General features: G+C 44.2%; 1 protein-coding gene across 3 annotated transcripts; it reads left to right on the top strand.

Annotated features, from left to right (window-relative positions):
• Window positions 1-239: 239 nt before the first annotated feature.
• LOC122915621 (signal-regulatory protein beta-1-like) lies at window positions 240-22,613 on the top strand. Of its 3 annotated transcripts, none has more exons than XM_044262383.1 (7): window positions 240-344; window positions 1,955-2,266; window positions 3,157-3,477; window positions 6,602-6,910; window positions 10,645-10,971; window positions 11,087-11,196; window positions 22,463-22,613. In XM_044262383.1, exons 1-6 carry the CDS (start codon window positions 284-286, stop codon window positions 11,191-11,193), a joined length of 1,437 nt encoding a protein of 478 aa, XP_044118318.1. In that variant the 5' UTR covers window positions 240-283; the 3' UTR covers window positions 11,194-11,196; window positions 22,463-22,613. The 3 variants fall into 3 exon arrangements, with proteins under 3 accessions (XP_044118318.1, XP_044118317.1, XP_044118320.1); XM_044262382.1 differs by lacking the exon at window positions 22,463-22,613 and adding an exon at window positions 20,060-20,540; XM_044262385.1 differs by lacking the exons at window positions 10,645-10,971; window positions 11,087-11,196 and having other exon boundaries at window positions 22,463-22,503.
• Window positions 22,614-22,801: the final 188 nt, after the last annotated feature.

Genomic DNA, 22,801 nt, shown 5'->3' with positions numbered 1-22,801 from the left:
CCCTGTTCTGGGGTCTATGGGATAGTCAGCATCCAGGCTACAGGCAGCAGACACCTCCCCAGCCACAGACCCCAGGCCTGAGGGTATGGGGTTTGGAAAGAAGCCTGGGCCACAGGGACCACTTCTCTCCCTGTGGCTCAAACCACTGCTCTGGGCCCCAAGTGGGCATGTGTCCAGGAAGCGCATGGGCTGCTGGGAAACCCAGCTGTGGCTCCTGGGTTCCAGCGGAGACTCCTCCAGGGTGGGTGCCCAGTGTGGATCAGGGACATTGAGCCTCCTCACCATGGCTGCTACATGTGGCCAGACCCTGGGCTCCCTCCTCATCCTTCTGCTGGGACTCACAGGTAAGTCCTGGGTGCTGCCCAGAGCTAGTACAGAGGCCCTTGGGGGTTACTAAACCCAGCTTCCTTGTGTGGCAGAGGTCTGGGTCCCAGAGTACCTCGCTGAGCCCTCTGCCCACCTGCCAGGGTGCTAGTTTGTGTCCCTTTCTCACTGCGGACCTTGTGTGGAAATGAAGGTGATGGGGGTGAGGAGGACTCGAGGGCGAGAGACTGGGGAAGGACAGGGAGTGGGAAGGAGCCCACCTCCCACCCAGTCTCCCTGATGTCACCTCTGGTCTGAGCGGCTGGCTGCTCTAGGTCCGAGAGGGTGTGAGGGCCAGAGAGACAGAGGGAGAGGACCTTGAATGATGGCACCTTGGGCAACGTGGGAAAAGTACAGGACTCTCAGGTGGACAGACCTTCTTCACATCCTTCCTGAGCCCCCCAACAGGCTGGGTGACCTTGTACAAGTCACTAAACTTCTCTGTATCCATCTCTTGTGCGGTGAATTCCATCTTCCACGGGTCACTTTTCGGCTTTGTAGACATGCAGCTTCGTTCTCTAAAACTTCTAATCCGTTTCTTGGGTGTTCAGAATAATTTGAGGGGAGGGGCATCTAGCCCTGCAGTTGTCTTGGGACGACTCTAGGACACAGAGGCTAGGCTAGAAGAGGGTGGGCAAAATTGCCTCAGGGGGAGAGAACTCCCCATCCCCAGAGGTGAGCAAGCAGAGGGTAGATGGACGCCCAATCAGAAGATCTGATTAGGAGGCCCAAACATCCCTATCCATAGTAGCTCTTGACTTCACACTGATGTTCAAGAAGGAAATCTTGAGTCTTTACCATACTTCTCCCTCCAAACGGGACCATCCACGTAGATGTCCAAGAGAAAAGCCTGGGAGACATTTCCCTATGACCCACTGTATCCCCCACATCTCTTCAGCGTGTCACCAAGTGCTGCTAGGCATATCTGCCACATGGGTCTCTCTATCCTGGGCCAGGCAAGCCTATACCGCCTCCTCGCTGGTGTCCCAGCTCCCGTCCTGCCACCCTCCTTTCCATCCCCCGCACGGGAACCAATTTCCTTCTAAACCACGTCCACGAGGCCACCTGCCCTTGTGTTCACAATCTTCAGTGGCCTCCCATCACACTCAGAACAGAGTCAGGGTCATCACCCTGTGCCACAGGCTCTTCCCAATGGACCTCTTTGTCCATGAGGCTGGAGTCCTATAGGTCTCTCAGCCTCTCAAGCCCACCAAGCCCTTACTCCCAATGTATCCTCACCTGCTTATCCCACTTTCTAGAATGTTCTTCCCTTGCCGCTTCTCATGGCTGGCTCCTCTCTGTCTTTCAAGTTCAACTCAAAATCTCATCTCCTCCAGGAAGCCTTCTCCATTCTCTTCCAGACTAAGACTTCTGACATTTTTTTTTTCTTTACCTCTGCACTTCTGAAGTTGAGCCCCCGTTTTAATGATAAATTTGCTTGTTTACTTATCATCTGTTTTACATTCCCAAGCCTGGAACCAGACACAGAGCATAGTCAGCCCACAGGACCTGATGTGCCACAGGCAGCCCTTACAGGCTGTTGAGTGTGCAACGTGACCTGTCCTGTGGGGTCACAAGCTCTCTTTCACAGCTGGAAAGCCCTTCATCTCTCTGACGGGCCCATCTCAGAGGACAACCCCTGGAAATCCGGTGCCTTTCAACTGTACTGCTGGCCCCTTCAGCTCCTGGGACTTCAATGTCACCTGGATGAAGGGCAGAGATGAGCACCCAGCCTCAGCTCAGCACGTAGTGACTAACGACAAAGGCAACTATTCCGTCACCAGCAAGGTGTGGGTGACACTGGCCCGCCAAGATATCTTACTGGGGATCACCTGTGAGGTCACCCACAGAGAGCTTGAGGAGCCCCTGCGGAAGACCATGAACCTGTCCCAAGTACTCCAAGGTGGGTGGGCAGTAGGTGTGTGTATGTGTGTGTGTGTTGGGGGGATGTTATTTTCCTAACAACACTGGTTTCTAGAGTCTTCTGCCCAGAACCCCAGCTCACAACAGGGAGCCCAGAATTCCTCATTGCCATAGCTGACCACACAGTGTGGCCAGGAAAGGCATAGGTTTTACAGGTTGAACATGGGGGCTGAATCCTGGCCACACCACTCTACATGGGTGACCTTGGGTGAGTTACTTAACCTCTCTGTGCCTCAGATCCCCTCTTACAATGCAAATAGAAATAAAACCACCTTGTAGGTTTCAGGTGAGTATTAAATGTTTTAAGTACCCAGAACAGTACCTGGCCCCCAGTAAGTTGTTTACAAATGTTTGGTCCCAACCTTCCACTTATCATCCTTATAATCTTCTATTATCTTATGACCTGGCTGCAATCTTCCATTTTCCAAACATCTTTGCTCTATTAATATCATTGTTATTATTTTTAAATTAGAAAAATGTCTTATTCATTCAGCCAGTAATGAATAGCTACTGCGTGCGAGGCACTGTTCTAGGGGCTGTGGATACAGCAATAAAATGAAATCCTCATCTGTGTGAGCATCCTATTTTAGTCGTTCTTAACATTATATTTCATGAGATGAAATATTTCAAACATGCAAAGACTAATATACCAGACCCCTAGTTACCCCTACCATATTTAATGAACATTAACATTTCACTTTATTTGCCTTACATTAAGGATACAAGAAAACATTATTTCTAAAAAACAAAAACAAACAAACAAAAAAACATAACCAACAAGAATGTGAGAGGTCTCGTGGCAGGACCCTGGGAGTAGGAACAGGCTGGGCAGGCAGGAGTAACTTCAACAGATGTTTCTCGTTGTTCTAGTTGTCCCCACCCTGAAGATCACCACCAAGACCTCGGGGATACACATCCACGTGCATCAGAGAGTGAATCTCACCTGCCACGTGGGCCACTTCTACCCCTCCCACCTGCGTCTCACCTGGATGGAGAACAGACACAAGGTGCAGACGGTGGAGTCCCCACAGGTCACAAGAAACCCAGATGGGACCTATTCTTTGGAGCACACCTGGCAGGCAGAGGCCACGCTGGAGGGGAGCGAGTTTGCCTGCTGGGTGGTCCAGGATGAGCAGCCCCCAGTCCAGGCCAACATCACCCTGCGGGCCCAGGGGTCAAGGTCAGGGAAAGGTGGGTGTGGTCTCTTGCTGGGGCCTTCTGGGCGGCATGGCTTGGAGGGCATAAAGACACCAACCATTAGCCTGTAGGGTGTAGGCAGCAGTAGGTCAGAGACTCAGGGCAGCACTGGATGAAGGTAAAGGAATTGAGGATACCCGGGGCTGGTGATAGAACTCTGAGCCATTCACCCCTAAATTCCCTCCCTCCTCCAAACCCTCACCAAGAAGAAGGAGCAGGACTTCCCTTTCCCAATTCCATGTGTTCCTCAGGTAGAAAGTTCTCTGCCTTAACACCTGACTGCAGGAAATGGCAGAGATTATGAGCGGCTGAGTACCAAAGTCTCTTCCAGGAAGGCTTTTAATCACGACTGGTTCTGCTGGAAGTTTCTGGGAGTCAATTTCATTTTATTTCATTTTATTTTTAAAGATTTAATTATTTGAGAGAGTGAGCAAGAGCGAGAGGAAACACGAGCCAGGGAAGAGGCAGAGAAAGAGGGAGAAGCAGACTCCCCACTGACAGGGAGCCCAATGCGGGGCTCGATCCCAGGAACTTAGGATCCTGCCCTGGGCCAAAGGCAGACACTTCACGAACTGTGCCACCCAGGCACCCCTCTGGGAGTAAGTTTTAAAGAGAAGCCAGAATTCTTGACTCTCTTAAGTGGGAAACAGAGTGGGTGCTGGAGCAAGATTCTCCTCTCTACTATTCTGTATTCTCTGTCTCTCTTTCTTTCCTCCAGGCCCCTCCTCCTATTCCTCTTTCTACCCTCCCTCCTCCTCATCCTAATCCTCCTCTCCTTTTCCCAGCTCTTCTCCTTTTCGGCCGCACATGACTTTGCCCACTAGGGGGGGCTGCCTGCTAGCGGTTCAGACCCAGGAGCGCTCGCGGCTTTTCTGGGTCCAGCCTGGACCCCCTTGGGAGACCGAGTGACTGGCGGGCGGGGCGGGGCGGGGGGAGGGATGTTGGGTGGGAAGAGAAGAGAGTATTGTGATTGGCCAGGCCTGGGTGAGCCCAGCGCGGACTGACAGCTCTCGGGGCTACACGAAGTGGGGAAGGACCGCTCGCTCCAGCAGGTGTGAGCCGCTGCGTCTGCGCGCGGGTGTCGGCTCCCACGCTGCTCCCGGCGAAGGATGGATGGAGGCGCGGCTGGCGAAACAGCACGTCTCCCTGGCAGGGGCTTCCACGCTGCATCCCATCTCTCCCCCCACAGATCGGGCCCTGATCTGCCTGCTCTAAGAATTCGTGGGGGATTGATCCCACTGGCCGTTCAGTTTCTCGGGTTCCTTTTTGTTTGTTGTCCAGCAGAAATAAGAGAACCGTTTACCCAGCGGGTTACACGGATCGGGGTGGAAAACTTCAAACTAGTCTTTTCTCTTCCGAAACGGTGTCTTTATTCTTCCTGACTCTCTTCTTTGCTGACTCACTGCGAGCTCTTTCCTCGTTGTCTTATCTTCCTTCCTTTTCGGGCGCTCGGGGCCTCTTCTGTATTGGGTGAGCGAACCTGCGTAGCTAGACCTCCTCAGTCTAGCCCACAGACCGCTTCTTCAGCATCCTCACCTCGGGCCTCCTTTGGCCTTGGGCTGGCACCTGCAGGGCACTTACCGTGTCCCAGGCGTGCTCGCATGGCTCGGCTGACCTGCAGCGGAGGGCCCAGGGCCCAGACGTCTCAGAGGTCTGAGCTGGGGTCAGAAAGCTGGAAGTCTGTCCAGAAGTTCAATGTGCTCTTTTGTATATTTGTCCCTCCTCCTTCTGGAGAATACAGACCTCGCGGTGATGTCACGTCTCCTCTCGAATCTCTGTCTTACACCCTCTATTTCTGGGATTGCCTTCTTCCTGAACGGCCCGCTGTGTCACTTAGGCCCCTGGGGCTTCCTGCTCCTGGGCTCTGTCTGCTTTCCCATCTCCTCCGAGATGGGATCCTCACTCCTCTGAAGCAGACTCTGGATCTTGTGTTTGTAGGTGGCCAGACTCTGGAGCTAAGTTGGTGGGTGTCCCATCACAGGGCTGCCACCAGCCGTCTGTGCCCTCAGGCAAGGCGCTGCCTGTCCTGGGATCAGTTCTGCATCTCTGTCTTAACAGCTGTGGCACCTGCCTCGTGGCACATTCCTTTCCTTGACCCCTGCTTGGGAACCGAACAAGGGGGCACACAAAGGGCACTGGGCCATGACTGTTTGCAGTCCCCAGGTACTGTTTGCAGTACACAGTCCAAAGCTGGGCTGCAGGAAGAAATGAACTCAAGTTCACTGATCATTATGGGACCAACTATAGAAAAGTAGAGGCAGCCGTGATGTAACAGAAAGAGCCCTTGACCTGAAGTCATAACCCTTGGTTTAGAACGTGGGTTCTGTTTGCTGTGAGGCCCGTGGGAACATTACTAACCCTCTCTGAGCCGTTTCTTTCTCTAACATCAGAAATACAATTAACAACAATTTCTCAGATGGTTATTGTGAGTATAGGATGATGGTAGATCATTTAAAGAGGGATCATTATGGGATCACTATATTCTACTCTAGTTCCTTTACTTTATTTATTAACTCAGAATTAAGAATCATCTGCACTTTGCAGATGGGGAAGCTGGGTCATCGAGAGCTAGGTTGCTCGGGCTCAGCCAGGGAAGGGGCCGGGAATGCAAACTCCAGTTGAGGGTGACCTCAAAGCCCGTGCTCCTAACCTCGTCTCTGGGCCACCTGCTTTTTTATATGACCTGGGCTAGAGTGTGGGGGAGATGTTCCCTTTCTGGGTATGGAGGACAGACCTGAGCCAAGCCTGCAGACACAGACCTTGGGGCCAGACTGTCCGACTAAGAACAGCAGCTCTGCCACTGACTGACTACGTAGCCTGGTCTGGACCTCGGGGTCTTCATCTGTGAAATGGAGATAGTAAGCATCCTCACCTCCTACAGTTGCAGTGATAACCTGGTGAGTCAGAGCTGGACAGCAGAGTCTGGCGATGTGGGTGTTTGCCGGGAGTCGGCAATGACCATGCTGTCATTGCCTGGCCGCTGATGTCGGCTTCAGAATCCAACTCCCATCAGAAGTAACCTTTACACCTTATGGGGGAGGAAGCCATGGGGCTGCTCAGGGAGCTGCTGGCATCTGGGCACCTTCCTGCCTCTCACCGGAGGGCTTTCTCCCTGCAGGTCGGAGCATCCACCCTTCCTCCTTGCAAGGCCCCCTCCAGCGATCAGAGCCGGGCACAAGCATCCAGCTGACCTACATGTCCTCCGGCTTCCCCTCACGTCACGTGACTGTGACCTGGCTGAAGAAGAACCGCGAGCTCCCCAAGCAGCAGACCCACGTTCACGCCAGCGGAGACACGTACAACGTGACCAGCAGAGTCCTCGTCCCTCTGCTGGCTGACGACGTGCTCTCCGTGGTCCAGTGCCACGTCAGTCACAAGTTCATGCTGGTGTTCCACAAAAACATCAGCCTGGACCAGTACCTCCTTGGTAAGGACATTTTCCCTGTTCAGGTGGGTCAGCCCAGAGCTGGGCCGTGCATGTCTCTGCCTCAGTTGCCTCCTCTGAAAATGGTACAGCTCTCACTTGGTTGTGGCAAGAATTCAGCAAACTAAGAACTGCCAAGTACATAACACAGGTCTTGCTCATGCTAACCAATTGCTCTGTAACTACTCATTCTTGTTTGTCCTATCCACATCCCCTCTCTGGACTCAGTTTCCTCACCTGTAAAATGCGGAACAGTATCTTCTGGGAATTTTGCATTTTTATTATTGTTTTATATGAAGAACATGTCAAAGTCTTTTTTTTTTTTAAATCATCTGATATTTTTGTTGTGCTTGATTTCCCTGGCCTGGATGAATGCTTGACAGGTCTGTAAATTCAGTGAGGTCATATGTCTCATGACCAGAAGGAATTATAGCAATCATCCCATTGTTTATGACAACTCTAAAGCCCAGAGAAGGCAAGTGAGTGGTCCAAGGTTGCATAGCAGGAAAATTAATTCCTTAAATATGTATAGGACCTTAAAGTCTATAAAATAGTTTCCTCAATATTTTTTTCTATTATCATGGCAATAAAGGCATCGTGTCACATGAATAAAAATACTGATATTAACACCTCAAATGAGCTAAGCACACAGTCAGTAAAGCACACGCGTGTGAGCTGATTCATTTAATGTGTGCCACTGACCTATACTGTTTGTCCCACTGGTGATTTACACGAGGAAACTGAGATTCGAAGAGGCAATCTGCCCCAGATTGTAAAGCTGGTGAGTGAGAGAGCTTTTGCATGAATTCAGGCTTCTAACTGCTTTTTACCATTGTGGGATCACCTGCTTCAGTGTCCTTGAGTATAAAGCAGGAAAATGATCATTTAGGGGGTCCCCCTTATCTGAGCATTTATTATATAATTTCCCAGAGTTGGGACAAGCATATAGAAAAGCAAAAATCATAGAAAATACAAATATTCACAAATGAATTAATTACTTATAAAATTAACCCCACTCAAACCCCTCCCTGCTTAATATCCCTGCATCTCTGCTGGGTTTCCCATCACGGAAATGCCCCTGTGGGTGTCTCTGTCTGGGTTCCCCTGAAAGCAGAACTTCAAACCAGGACTGGGTGCATGTGTTTGGGAAAGGATCCACAGAGGCACGGAGGTTGGGATAAGGGATGGGGAATGTTGGACAGGGAAAGCAGGACACCTAAGAAAGGGTGAGTTATTGAACGGGTGCCTTGGTGGGCAGCTGAGGCTCGGCACCGCTGGGACACCCTCAGGAACTAGGTATTCCTAGTTCCTCAGAATGCTCGTCCTCAGAACTAGGTAGACTACCCCTGGGTGGGGAAGGGAGCTGGGAATGTGCCCGCATGGTCTGGGTGGCATTTGGTGGTTATGGAGAAATCCCAAGGCAGCAGATCTGGGAAGTGTTGCGGGAGTTGCAGGAGGGAGAGGCACGTCCCAGCTCAGCTGCTCTGAGATGGAGCAATGCGGGGGAGGGGAAGTGGAGCTCAGAAACCCTCTGCTCTTGAACAGCATTGCCTTGATTGAAGTGTGGCCAGTGAGACACCACACTGTGAGGAAGAATCTGCATCCATTGCAAAGTGAAACCAAAGATTTTGCTAAAGTTGTATTGCAAGAAGTTGATGCCGGTGATACAGGGGAACTGCTGGGATCACAGGCGAAGCCTCTGAGTGTTTCAAGGTAGAAAGATTCACGATGCTCATGATTCCGTTAATATCATTGGAGGACAAGTGTCCTCTGGTCCTGGTGAAAATTGATAGACTATTCAAAAGCTTTCAAATAATTTTTCCAATACCTTTTAATAATGGTGCTGCGAATGTGGGATCTGTAGGTACCATATGGATTTGTTGGTACTGTCGTGTAAGGTTTGGGGAAAAATTATATCTACCTTCTTATACTCCCAACACTCATTCCTTCTAAGAGTTGGTGCATAGTTGTGGTTATTTATTACATTTAATTAAAATATAAATTTAAAAAATTAGTTTTATCACTGAAATGTTTTTCAGGATGAAACTGCAACCCATTCTTCCTTGACAGTGTCTATGAAATTGGGGTCTGTTTTGTATGCGTTTCTTCTAAGTGGATTTTTGTTGTTTTCTTTTTTTTTTTTTAAAGATTTTATTTATTTAACAGACAGAGATCACAAGTAGGCAGAGAGGCAGGCAGAGAGGAGGAAGCAGGCTCCCCACTAAGCAGAGGGCCCAATGCGGGGCTCAATCCCAGGACCCTGGGATCATGACCTGAGCCGAAGGCAGAGGCTTAACCACTGAGACACTCAGGTGCCCCTGTTGTTTTCTGATACCAAGTAGCCTTCTGTGTTTAGCTCATTTGGTTTTGTGAGGATTCAACGAGGCATCATATGTGCCGCCATCCTGTGTGTGGGAGCAGTGATCACTCGCCGTGCCTGGGTCTCTGTCCTCCCAGCAGTGCCTGGACACTACACAGCCAGGAGAACTCCCTGGCAGCTAGAACGGACATCTGAACCTCTCCCTCCTTTGAGCATCTTTCATGGTCCATAACCCTGGCCTGGGGGTACCTTATCCTGGCTTATTCTTCCTGGACATCACCCCAGTTCCGAGGCCTGAATATTCCCTCCTCAGGGTCCCCCTACCCTTTGCTTGGGAGTAATCCCTGCTTATGTGCTGAAGGGGAAATGGTGAGTACAGATAAAGACCTTCTGGTGTTGGCCTTCCATGTCTACCCATCCATTAAGCAGCACTGACAGAATTTTATCAGGCTGGGTGGGTTGATCAGATGGCCTTTGTTCCTTCTATGGCTCAACAGAAGGAGTTTCTCTCCCCAAGACCAATGAAGGAAATGTCTTAACTAGGCCAGCGACACATGATTTGACCTTAGACAATTGCATGACTTAAGAATTTTGGAGACAGAGGGAAAGTGACTCAACAAGCTCTTGCATTTGACTGTGGTGTTAGTGCAAGACCTCAATCTGGACCTTCCTGCCCTTGGTTTAGGGTTAGACAGTACCATGCTGTGTGTTCATATGAATTCTACGGAAATACATAACATTTTATAGTATCTAACACTTTCCATATTTTCCTCATTATGAATACACTCTACTGCACAGCTGGAAATCAGTTGAGAAGAATTACAGAAGTTTTTAGATCATAATTTCAGAAGCCAGGATCACAAACACATATGGTCTTAAAGTTGAGAAAATGGTGGTAAAATATGCTATATCTGTTGTAATCCCAGCTTTGCCCCTTGTGACCCTGGGCAAGTTTCTGAACTTCTCCACGCCCTAGTTCCTTCTTGTTTAAAATCTCAGTGGCTTGGACTCATAACCATATAGAATCTGTACATCTTCAGATCTTATTATTATCAAGCCATAGAATGAGGCAGCTGACTTGTAGGTTCTTAAATAGAATTAAATGTTTATCTTTGCATCTTTTGAAAGTGAAAGTGGAAAAAAAAAACAAAGAGAGAGAGAGAGAGAAATGATTTGGATGACTTTCCTCAATCCTGTCATTCTTTCATCCATGCATTCCTGTGCATGGATCCATGCATCAAACATGCATTCACTCAATGCACTCTCAGTCCTGCATTTACTCATGCATGCACCTGTTACCGGGTCCTGAGTCCTCCTCTGGGGCAGGCCCTGGGCAAGTGACCCATCTTCAATGAGCTCCTGGGCTCCCACAGTGGACTTCCTATAGTAATTGTCTGCTTTCTCTGGACTGTGTCAGTTCCCCCTACAGTGACAGCTTCCCAGGCTTCTTTCTCCTTGGACTTGGTGGCTATTACCTGCCACGTGCAGAGATTCTATCCACAGAGTGTGCATCTCACCTGGACAGAGAACTGTCATACCTTCAAGGGAGCTGAGAAACTTACATCCAAGCAGAATAGCGATGGGACCTACACCTTGGAAAGCTTGCATTTAGTGAATGTGTCGGGGCAGGAGTCTGAGCGGGTCCTCACCTGTAAGGTGCAGCATGAGGCACAACCTCCTATCCAGGCCAACCTCATACTGTCCAGAGCAGCCCACGGCACATACAAGCCCATGGAAAGCTTAGGTAAGCTCACCTCTACTGCTCAAAGCTACTGGGTCACCTTTGTCTAGTGAGTGGAGTGAGGTCTTTAAACTCACAGAGCACCATTTGCTGTCTCCTTCTGCCCATTGGTACCTAGGTCCACAGATGCCTGTCCTTATCTTTGTGGCTTTCCTTTTCGGCTTCAAGGTGCTGCTGGTGATGAGTTTCATAGTCACGTACATCTGCAGGCGGCAGAACCTGTAACAGGTGAGTTGGAGGTAGACCTTAGTACATAGAGAGTGAGGTCATGTCATGGTCGTGAGCTGGCCACAGTGGTCCAAGGTGAGCCCATTACTTCACACAGCCTCAAGAAAAAGTTGAAAACACTGCTGTTTTCTCTAAATGTCTGAACAAGATCTCAGAAGCTTCCAGCTCTCATACATCCTGCAGTGGCCTGGGGTTTGAAGGTTTTTCAGTAAAGTCTCTTGAATTCTGGGCAGGGGTCCAAGGTGTGAAGGAAGGATGAAGATCAAAGCTTTCAGCTCCAAACTCCAGAGAGTGCCCCCATATACTGTTTCATATGTCCAATTTCATAGGAGTTATTTTTGGAATAAATAAGAAAAGTAATGCTAAACTTTACTAATGGAGCTGACGAAGGACTGGAAGGCTTTAACTAGTGGCAAAGATGATTGTGTGTGGGGGAGAATTCAGAACTCAGACAGAGGGGCTGGGCTGCAGTGAGTAGGGGTAATTTTTCTGATATGCACCATCAATCTCATCTTGAGAGGGCCTGCCACATAGTATGTGCTCAAATTTTGCAAAATATTAACATTTTGCTGTTAGGATCCTCTGTTTCTTTAAAAACACCATCCTGAATTTGGTGCTTATTATTCTCAAATTAGATTTTATAACTTTATAACATACTATATAAGTCCTCAAGCAATATGCAATGTTACTTTGCATGTTTCAGATTTTATGTAAATGATATTATATGTACACAGTATTCTGGAACTTTCATTCTTTTATGCTCAACATAATTTGTGGGATTTTTCATGTTGTTGTACATATCTCCATTCTGTCAATTTTCTATGACCCTGTAGCTCTCTTTTGTAAGAATATGCTACAACTTAAAAATTCTTCTCAGGATGGTATGAAAGCTCTGTCTGCTGTTTGGGTAATACAGCTTTGCAACAAGCATTTCTGTCTCTGTGTCCATGGGCTCACATGGGAGTGACCCTCCAGCTCCTCTGCTGTGGTCTGTGCAGCAACCGTTTTAGTATCCTTTGGAAGCTTTTGTAATACAAAAAAAGCTTTTAGTTTTTTATGAAGTTTTGCTCTTTCTGTTTATACCTTTGAGCTGGTTTTATTCTTCTGAGCTCTGTGCTTGTGTGTTAGAGATGGTACGGATCTTATTTTTTTCCCTCCCATTGGGATAAAAATGTCCAGAACTCACTGATCAGACAGCTGCCTTTGCCATAGAACAGACCATTCCATAAATGTGTGATTCTTTTTGGAGGTCTTATTGCCATTGAACTACTTCTCTATCTCTGTTAAAACTTCCCTGCCTTGAACATTGGGGGGCATATGGCCCTTCTTTTCACTCTATCTGTATCTTTGGAGTAAATACCCAGTAATACTATTGTTGGGTCATAGGGTAGCTCTATTTTCAATTTTTTTGAGGAAGCTCCATACTGTTTTCCAAATGGTTGCTCCAATTTGGATTCCCACCAACAGTGTAAGAGGGTTCCCCTTCTCCTCAACCACTCCAGCATTTGTTGTTTCTTATCTTGTCAGTTTTTGCAATTTTAACTGATGTAAGGCAGTGTCTCAATGTGGTTTTGATATGAATCTCCCTGATGGCTAATGATGATGAACATTTTTTCATGTGTTTGTTAGCCATTTGTATGTCTTTTTTGGAGAAGTCTCTGTTCATGTTTTGTGCCCATTTTTTGACTTGATTATTTGTTCTTTGGGGGTTGAGTTTGAGAAGTTCCTTATAGATCTTGGATACCAGCCCTTTATCTATAGTGTCATTTACAAATATCTTCTCCCATTCCATGGGTTGTCTCTTTTTTTGTTGACTATTTCCTTTGCTGTACAGAAGATTTTTATCTTGATGAAGTCCTAAAAGTTAATTTTTGCTCTTGTTTCCCTTGCCTTTGGAGATGTGTCTTGAAAGAAGTTGCTGTGGCTGATGTTGGAGAGGTGACTGCCTATGTTCTCCTCTATGATTTTGATGGATTCCTGTCTCACACTTGGGTCTTTCATCTTTTTAGAGTTTATCTTTGTTGATGCTGTAAGAGAATGGCCAAGTTTTATTCTTCTTTATATGGTTGTGCAATTTTTCCAGCACCATTTATTGAAGAGACTGTCTTTTTTCCATTGGATATTTTTTCTTGCTTTGTTGAACATTATTTTTTTTTATTCCAATTTATTTATTTTCAGAAAAACAGTATTCATTATTTTTTCACCACACCCAGTGCTCCATGCAAGCTGTGCCCTCTATAATACCCACCACCTGGTACCCCAACCTCCCACCCCCCCACCACTTCAAACCCCTCAGATTGTTTTTCAGAGTCCATAGTCTCTCATGGTTCATCTCCCCTTCCAATTTACCCAAAAGCACATACCCTCCCCAATGTCCATAACCCTACCCCCCTTCTCCCAACCCCCCTCCCCCCAGCAACCCACAGTTTGTTTCGTGAGATTAAGAGTCACTTATGGTTTGTCTCCCTCCCTATCCCATCTTGTTTCATGGATTCTTCTCCTACCCACTTAAGCCCCCATGTTGCATCACCACTCCCTCATATCAGGGAGATCATATGATAGTTGTCTTTCTCTGCTGGACTTATTTCGCTAAGCATGATACGCTCTAGTTCCATCCATGTTGTCGCAAATGGCAAGATTTCGTTTCTTTTGATGGCTGCATAGTATTCCATTGTGTATATATACCACATCTTCTTGATCCATTCATCTGTTGATGGACATCTAGATTCTTTCCATAGTTTGGCTATTGTGGACATTGCTGCTATAAACATTCGGGTGCACGTGCCCCTTTGGATCACTACGTTTGTATCTTTAGGGTAAATTCCCAGTAGTGCAATTGCTGGGTCATAGGGCAGTTCTATTTTCAACATTTTGAGGAACCTCCATACTGTTTTCCAGAGTGGTTGCACCAGCTTGCATTCCCACCAACAGTGTAGGAGGGTTCCCCTTTCTCTGCATCCTCGCCAGCATCTGTCATTTCCTGACTTGTTGATTTTAGCCATTCTGACTGGTGTGAGGTGATATCTCATTGTGGTTTTGATTTGTATTTCCCTGATGCCGAGTGATATGGAGCACTTTTTCATGTGTCTGTTGGCCATCTGGATGTCTTCTTTGCAGAAACGTCTGTTCATGTCCTCTGCCCATTTCTTGATTGGATTATTTGTTCTTTGGGTGTTGAGTTTGTTAAGTTCTTTATAGATTTTGGACACTAGTCCTTTATCTGATATGTCGTTTGCAAATATCTTCTCCCATTCTGTCAGTTGTCTTTTGGTTTTGTTAACTGTTTCCTTTGCTGTGCAAAAGCTTTTGATTTTGATGAAATCCCAAAAGTTCATTTTTGCCCTTGCTTCCCTTGCCTTTGGCGATGTTCCTAGGAAGATGTTGCTGCGGCTGAGGTCGAAGAGGTTGCTGCCTGTGTTCTCCTCAAGGATTTTGATGGATTCCTTTCTCACATTGAGGTCTTTAATCCATTTTGAATCTATTTTTGTGTGTGGTGTAAGGAAATGGTCCAATTTCATTTTTCTGCACGTGGCTGTCCAATTTTCCCAACACCATTTATTGAAGAGGCTGTCTTTTTTCCATTGGACATTCTTTCCTGCTTTGTCGAAGATTAGTTGACCATAGAGTTGAGGGTCTATTTCTGGGCTCTCTATTCTGTTCCATTGGTCTATGTGTCTGTTTTTATGCCAGTACCATGCTGTCTTGATGATGACAGCTTTGTAATAAAGCTTGAAGTCCGGAATTGTGATGCCACCAACTTTGGCTTTGTTTTTCAATATCCCTTTGGCTATTCGAGGTCTTTTCTGGTTCCATATAAATTTTAAAATTATTTGTTCCATTTCTTTGAAAAAGATGGATGGTACTTTGATAGGAATTGCATTAAATGTGTAGATTGCTTTAGGTAGCATAGACATATTCACTATATTTATTCTTCCAATCCAGGAGCATGGGACATTTTTCCATTTCTTTGTGTCTTCCTCAATTTCTTTCATGAGTACTTTATAGTTTTCTGAGTATAGATTCTTAGCCTCTTTGGTTAGGTTTATTCCTAGGTATCTTATGGTTTGGGGTGCAATTGTAAATGGGATTGACTCCTTAATTTCTCTTTCTTCTGTCTTGTTGTTGGTGTAGAGAAATGCAACTGATTTCTGTGCATTGATCTTATATCCTGACACTTTACTGAATTCCTGTATAAGTTCTAGCAGTTTTGGAGTGGAGTCTTTTGGTTTTTCCACATAGAGTATCATATCATCTGCGAAGAGTGATAATTTGACTTCTTCTTTGCCGATTTGGATGCCTTTAATTTCCTTTTGTTGTCTGATTGCTGAGGCTAGGACTTCTAGTACTATGTTGAATAGCAGTGGTGATAATGGACATCCCTGCCGTGTTCCTGACCTTAGTGGAAAAGCTTTCAGTTTTTCTCCATTGAGAATGATATTTGCAGTGGGTTTTTCATAGATGGCTTTGATGATATTGAGGTATGTGCCCTCTATCCCTACACTTTGAAGGGTTTTGATCAGGAAGGGATGCTGTACTTTGTCAAATGCTTTTTCAGCATCTATTGAGAGTATCATATGGTTCTTGTTCTTTCTTTTATTGATGTGTTGTATCACATTGACTGATTTGCGGATGTTGAACCAACCTTGCAGCCTTGGGATAAATCCCACTTGGTCGTGGTGAATAATCCTTTTAATGTACTGTTGAATCCTATTGGCTAGTATTTTGGTGAGAATTTTTGCATCTGTGTTCATCAAGGATATTGGTCTATAGCTCTCTTTTTTGATGGGATCCTTGTCTGGTTTTGGGATCAAGGTGATGCTGGCCTCATAAAATGAGTTTGGGAGTTTTCCTTCCATTTCTATTTTTTGGAACAGTTTCAGGAGAATAGGAATTAGTTCTTCTTTAAATGTTTGGTAGAATTCCCCCGGGAAGCCATCTGGCCCTGGGCTTTTGTTTGTTTGGATATTTTTAATGACTGTTTCAATCTCCTTACTGGTTATGGGTCTGTTCAGGCTTTCTATTTCTTCCTGGTTCAATTTTGGTAGTTTATATGTTTCTAGGAATGCATCCATTTCCTCCAGATTGTCAAATTTGTTGGCGTAGAGTTGCTCATAGTATGTTCTTATAATAGTTTGTATTTCTTTGGTGTTAGTTGTGATCTCTCCTCTTTCGTTCATGATTTTATTTATTTGGGTCCTTTCTCTTTTCTTTTTGATAAGTCTGGCCAAGGGTTTATCAATTTTATTAATTATTTCAAAAAACCAGCTCCTAGTTTGGTTGATTTGTTCTATTGTTTTTTTGGTTTCTATTTCATTGATTTCTGCTCTGATCTTTATGATTTCTCTTCTCCTACTGGGCTTAGGGTTTCTTTCTTGTTCTTTCTCCAGCTCCTTTAGGTGTAGGGTTAGGTTGTGTACCTGAGACCTTTCTTGTTTCTTGAGAAAAGCTTGTACCGCTATATATTTTCCTCTCAGGACTGCCTTTGTTGTGTCCCACAGATTTTGAACCGTTGTATTTTCATTATCATTTGTTTCCATGATTTTTTAAAATTCTTCTTTAATTTCCCGGTTGACCCATTCATTCTTTAGAAGGATGCTGTTTAGTCTCCATGTATTTGTGTTCTTTCCAAACTTCCTCTTGTGGTTGAGTTCTAGCTTCAGAGCATTGTGGTCTGAAAATATGCAGGGAATGATCCCAATCTTTTGATACCGGTTGAGTCCTGATTTAGGACCGAGGATGTGATCTATTCTGGAGAATGTTCCATGTGCACTAGAGAAGAATGTGTATTCTGTTGCTTTGGGATGAAATGTTCTGAATATATCTGTGATGTCCATCTCATCCAGTGTATCATTTAAGGCCTTTATTTCCCTGTTGATCTTTTGCTTGGATGATCTGTCCATTTCAGTGAGGGGAGTGTTAAAGTCCCCTACTATTATTGTATTATTGTTGAGGTGTTTCTTTGATTTTGTTATTAATTGGTTTATATAGTTTGCTGCGCCCACGTTGGGGGCATAGATATTTAAAATTGTTAGATCTTCTTGTTGGACAGACCCTTTGAGTATGATATAGTGTCCTTCCTCATCTCTTATTATACTCTTTGGCTTAAAATCTAATTGATCTGATATAAGGATTGCCACTCCTGCTTTTTTCTGATGTCCATTAGCATGGTAAATTATTTTCCACCCCCTCACTTTAAGTCTGGAGGTGTCTTCGGGTTTAAAATGAGTTTCTTGGAGGCAACATATAGATGGGTTTTGTTTTTTTATCCATTCTGATACCCTGTGTCTTTTGATTGGGGCATTTAGCCCATTAACATTCAGGGTAACTATTGAGAGATATGATTTTAGTGCCATTGTATTGCCTGTAAGGTGACTGTTACTGTATATTGTCTCTGTTCCTTTCTGATCTACCACTTGTAGGCTCTCTCTTTGCTTAGAGGACCCCTTTCAGTATTTCCTGTAGAGCTGGTTTGGTGTTTGCAAATTCTTTCAGTTTTTGTTTGTCCTGGAAGCTTTTAATCTCTCCTTCTATTTTCAATGATAGCCTAGCTGGATATAGTATTCTTGGCTGCATGTTTTTCTCGTTTAGTGCTCTGAAGATATCATGCCAGCTCTTTCTGGCCTGCCAGGTCTCTGTGGATAAGTCAGCTGCCAATCTAATACTTTTACCATTGTATGTTACAGACTTCTTTTCCCGGGCTGCTTTCAGGATTTTCTCTTTGTCACTAAGGCTTGTAAATTTTACTATTAGGTGACGGGGTGTGGGCCTATTCTTATTGATTTTGAGGGGCGTGTTGAACATTATTTGACCATGGAGTGATTGCTGTTGTTAGGACTTTCAGTACTATGTTGAACAATAGTAGTGAGAGTGGGCATCTTGTCCTGTTCCTGATCTTAAGGGAAAGGCTCTCAGCTTTTCCCATTGAGAATGATATTCACTCTAGGCTTTAAATAGATGATATTTATATAATTGAAGAATGTTCCCTCTATCCCTATATTCTGAAGGTTTTAATCAGGAAAAGATGTTGTATTTTGTCAAATATTTTTTCTGCATCAATTGAGAGGACTATGTCGTTCTTTTCTCTTCTCTTACTTCTGTGTTCTGTCACATTGATTGGTTTGCAAATGTTGAACCACCCTTACCTCCCAGGGATAAATCCCACCTGGTGGTGATGGATAATCATTTTAATGTACTGCTGGATTACTATTAGCTAGGATCCTGTTGAGAAGTTTGGCAAACCGTGGAAGGAGCCAAGATACCATTCAGCAGATGAATGGGTGAAGAAGATGTAGTCCATATATACAATGGAATATTACTCAGCCATCAGAAAGGATGAATAACCAACTTTTGCATCAACATGAATGGAACTGGAGGAGCTAATGCTAAGTGAAATAAGTCAAACAGAGAAAGATAATTGTCACATGGTTTCACTTATTTGTGGAACATAAGGAACAGCATGGAGGACAGTAAGAGAAGGAAGGGGAAAATGAAGGGGCTGGAGAATCAGAGGGGGAGATGGACAATGAGAGACTATGGACTCTGGGAATCAAACTGAGGAAAGGTGGGTGGGGGGATGGGTGAGCCCGATCATAGGTATTAAGGAGGGCACAGATTGCATGGAGCACTAGGTGTTATATGCAAACAATGAATCATGGAACACTACATCAAAAACTAATTATACACTGTATGGTGACTAACATAATATAATAAAAAAATTATTAAAAAAAATCTTCACCCTGTATGTCATGGGGATGAGAGTACAGTACAGGGGAATACAGTCAACAGTTATAGAATAACGTTGTGTGGTGACAGAGGTTGATTACACTTACTGTGGTGAACATTGCCTAATGCATATAACTTTCAATTTACTGTGTTGTGCATTTAAAACTAATCAGCACTGTAAGACAACTTTAATAATAAAAACTTTAAAAATATTCTAAAAATAAAATATGCCTTTGCATGGAAAAAGAAAAAGACCCATACATAATACGTATTTGGCCAAGTGATTTTTGACAAAGTTTCCAAAACAATTCAATGTGGAAAGGATTATCTTTTCAACAAATGGCCATGTAACAATTAGATACTCCAATGTTAAAAAAAGAAGACTCTTAACTATTTCTTTAAACACTAGATTCAATATTTTCTTTTTTTATTGTGTTATGTTAGTCACCTTACAATACATCATTAGTTTCTGATATAGTGTTCCATGATTCGTTGTTTGCACCCAGTGCTCCATGTGATATGTGCCCTCCTTAATACCCATCACTGGGCTCACTCATCCTCAGTTTGCTTCCCAGAGTCTATAGTCCTCTCTCCCTCTGATTCTCTGCCCCCTTCATTTTTCCTTCCTTCTCTTAATGTCCTCCATGCTATTCCTTATGTTCCACAAATAAGTGAAACCATATGATAATTGACATTCTCTGTTTGACTTATTTCACTCGGCACAATCTCCTTCCTAAAATAATATAACCTAATATCAATATTACTGAACAACACACAAAATACTAAGAACAAATTAGTATGATCAGATGGATCATACCTAAATATAATATCTGAAATGATAAAGCTTCTAGAAGAAACCATTGGGGGGAAAAAACCAACAAAACTAAATCTTTTTGGTCTTGGGTTAGCAGACACTGCATAGATAAGACAGGGGAAAAACAGTCTATAAAGGAAAACATTGATCCATCTGACTTCATGAAGCTTTAAAACTTTTATTCTTCAAAAGATACTGTTAATAAAAAGAAAAGGAAGGTTACCGACTGGGAGAAAATAATTGTCACATGAAATCTAATGAAAGACTTGGATTGGGGACAACTGCCTGTTTGTACTAATCACTTTTAGAATTGGTGGCTTCTTTCAGGCTGAGATGTCAGAGAGGTGATTGCAGCCCGGACCTGAAGGCCGGCAGCCATAAGGCATTTACTATCTGGTCCTCTAAGAAGTTTGCAATGCCTGAGAGAATATTTAGAGAACTCTAACAACAAAGCAGCAAGAAGAAGGACAATCACATTTTTTATGTGCATAAAAAAGATTTCATCAGAGCTCCACCAAAGAACATCTATGAGCATCAATGAGAGTTTTGCTGATGCAAAATGTATTAAAAAAAAAAAGACTGCTCTGTCCCAGTTTATAATACGTTTCAATCCCTCTTTTGGGCAAAATTTCCCACCTCATCTTGTTCAGAATGGCTATGGCTCTCCTTGGCCCAGATGCATTTTAGAATCACTTTGTCAACTTTCATTAAAAACCCTCTTACAATTATGATTTGATTGCTTTCACTTTGTATATCCATGTGGGCAAATTGACATCTTTCTGATACTGAGTTTTGCCACTCACAGACATGAGGTGTTTGAGGTTTTCTTTGATGACTTTCAGTTCATCAGTTTATAGGGCTTTTTAGTCTCATGATGGTCTTATGCATCCCTACTTAGAGCTATCTTTAATACTTTCTAGTGTATGGAATCTTTAAAAATTATTATGTGTTTGGGACTGCTGTATAAGAATGTAATTGAGGGGCGTCTGGGTGACTAGGGTTAAAGAAGGTAATTGAGTTTTGAAAATTGATCTTCTATCCATCAAACTTATCACACTCAGACTAATGCACGGGCATTCCCTTCTGTGTAACTCTTTTTTTTTTCCAATTTATTTATTTTCAGAAAAACAGTATTCATTATTTTTTCACCACACCCAGTGCTCCATGCAAGCTGTGCCCTCTATAATACCCACCACCTGGTACCCCAACCTCCCACCCCCCCGCCACTTCAAACCCCTCAGACTGTTTTTCAGAGTCCATAGTCTCTCTTGGACTTCATCAAAATCAAAAGCTTCTGTGTAACTCTTACAACATTAATCATCTCACCTAGGTTAGTTTTTACCTTCATTAAAGTTACAGATGCATACGCTTCAACAGGCAAATAGTTCTATACTTTCTACATATGAAAACTGGAGTCTCCCGACCTCCCGCTATGTTCCACCTCCCAGAGACAACTATTTTCCACTCCTTTAATTGATCATTTTCCTCCAGATTCTATACCCAAATCTCATAGAGCGAGCATGAATTGTCTCTTCTTGACTTCTCACCCATAGACATTATTTACTGACTTCCTATTCTGGATGATGGAAATACAATGCTCTGTTACTATGGAAACCACACCACATGTACATATTTCTACCCCACCCCCTTAACATTTTAATTTTAGATAATGTCATAGTCAGTTATCATTATACATTGCTTTTATATTGCCATTATAATGGCAATGACATTGTGTTTTATACTCAATCCTTTTTTTCCTTCAAGATTTTATTTAAATTAAAGTTAGTTTACATATAGTGTAGTGTTAGTTTCAGGGGTAGAATTTAGTAATTCATCAGTAACATATGACACCCAGTGCTTGTTACATCAAGTGTCTCAACCTTGTAACATTCCCAGCTTTTGTGTGTGTTGATCTGCTCATGTTTATTTTGGGTAACCATCACCATATTCAGGATACAGAGCAATTCCATGGCCGCAGAGCTTACCCTTGTGCTAGCCTCTCTTAGTGAGAGCCAGCCCACCACCCAATCCTCTGGCCCATGCCGGTCTATTCTCTTTAACTTTGAGAATATTGTGGAAGTGGAGTCCCAAAGTATGGACATTTTGAAAGTGATTTTTTTCACTCCACATAATACCTTTGGAATCTCACAAGTTGTGCACATGTATATGTTATTCCTTTTTATTGCTATAGTATTTCCTGATAGGAATGCACCACAATTCGTTCAACCATTCACTTATCACTGGGAATTTTGCATGATTCCAATTTTTTTCCATTATGAAAAAAGCTGCTCTAAACATTTATACAGAGACTGTGTAAAGCTATGGTCTTCATTTTGGTCAGATGAATGCCTGGGAGAGTGATCTCTGGGACATAAAACCCACTTCCTCTCTGGAAAGAGGAAGAATGATGCTTATTGTTGGAAGCAAGCATACACAACTTCTTTTTTAAAAAGAGTTTATTTAAAAAAAGTGTATTTCTTTTTAAAGTAATCTCTACACCAAACTTGGGACCCAAACTCACAACCCCATCATCAAGAGTTGCTCGCTTCACCAACTGAGCCAACCACATACCCTAAGCAAATACAACTTCTGAAGTCCACACTGCACTGTGCATTTGGGCTAAGTTTACTATTCTATCAATAAAGGATTAGAATAGGGAGTCATTTCTGGAGCCGACCTCATCTGATCCCCAAATTTCTTAGGTCCTGATTAATCCATTTCTTTTTCCAGCTCAGTAGCTCTTAGTGGAAGCTGGTGCAGAATGAGGCCACAAGCCAACCACCCCAGGTGTCCAGAGCTCAGGAGATGGGACACAGCCCTCAATTGCAGATCCTTCTTGGCCTGGGACTCCCAAGTGGAGAATCACCATGAAGACCTCAAGATGGGAGGAGGGGCCCAGTACAGAAAGAAGAGGCTCCAGGCAGGCAGGAAGCATCATTTCTGCTGGGCCTGTCCACTCTCTCTGAAACATAAAAAGAATTTCTTCCAAATTTTTTCTTGTGATTGAATTCCAGTTTCAAAGCACTGTGGTCTGGGAAATTGCAGGGAATAATCTCAGTCTCTTGGTAT

This window comes from Neovison vison, chromosome 8 (assembly GCF_020171115.1).
Source record: "Neovison vison isolate M4711 chromosome 8, ASM_NN_V1, whole genome shotgun sequence".
Taxonomy (NCBI): domain Eukaryota; kingdom Metazoa; phylum Chordata; class Mammalia; order Carnivora; family Mustelidae; genus Neogale; species Neogale vison.
The sequence above is the reverse complement of the archived record's forward strand: the minus strand, read 5'-3'. Positions and strand labels throughout refer to the sequence as shown.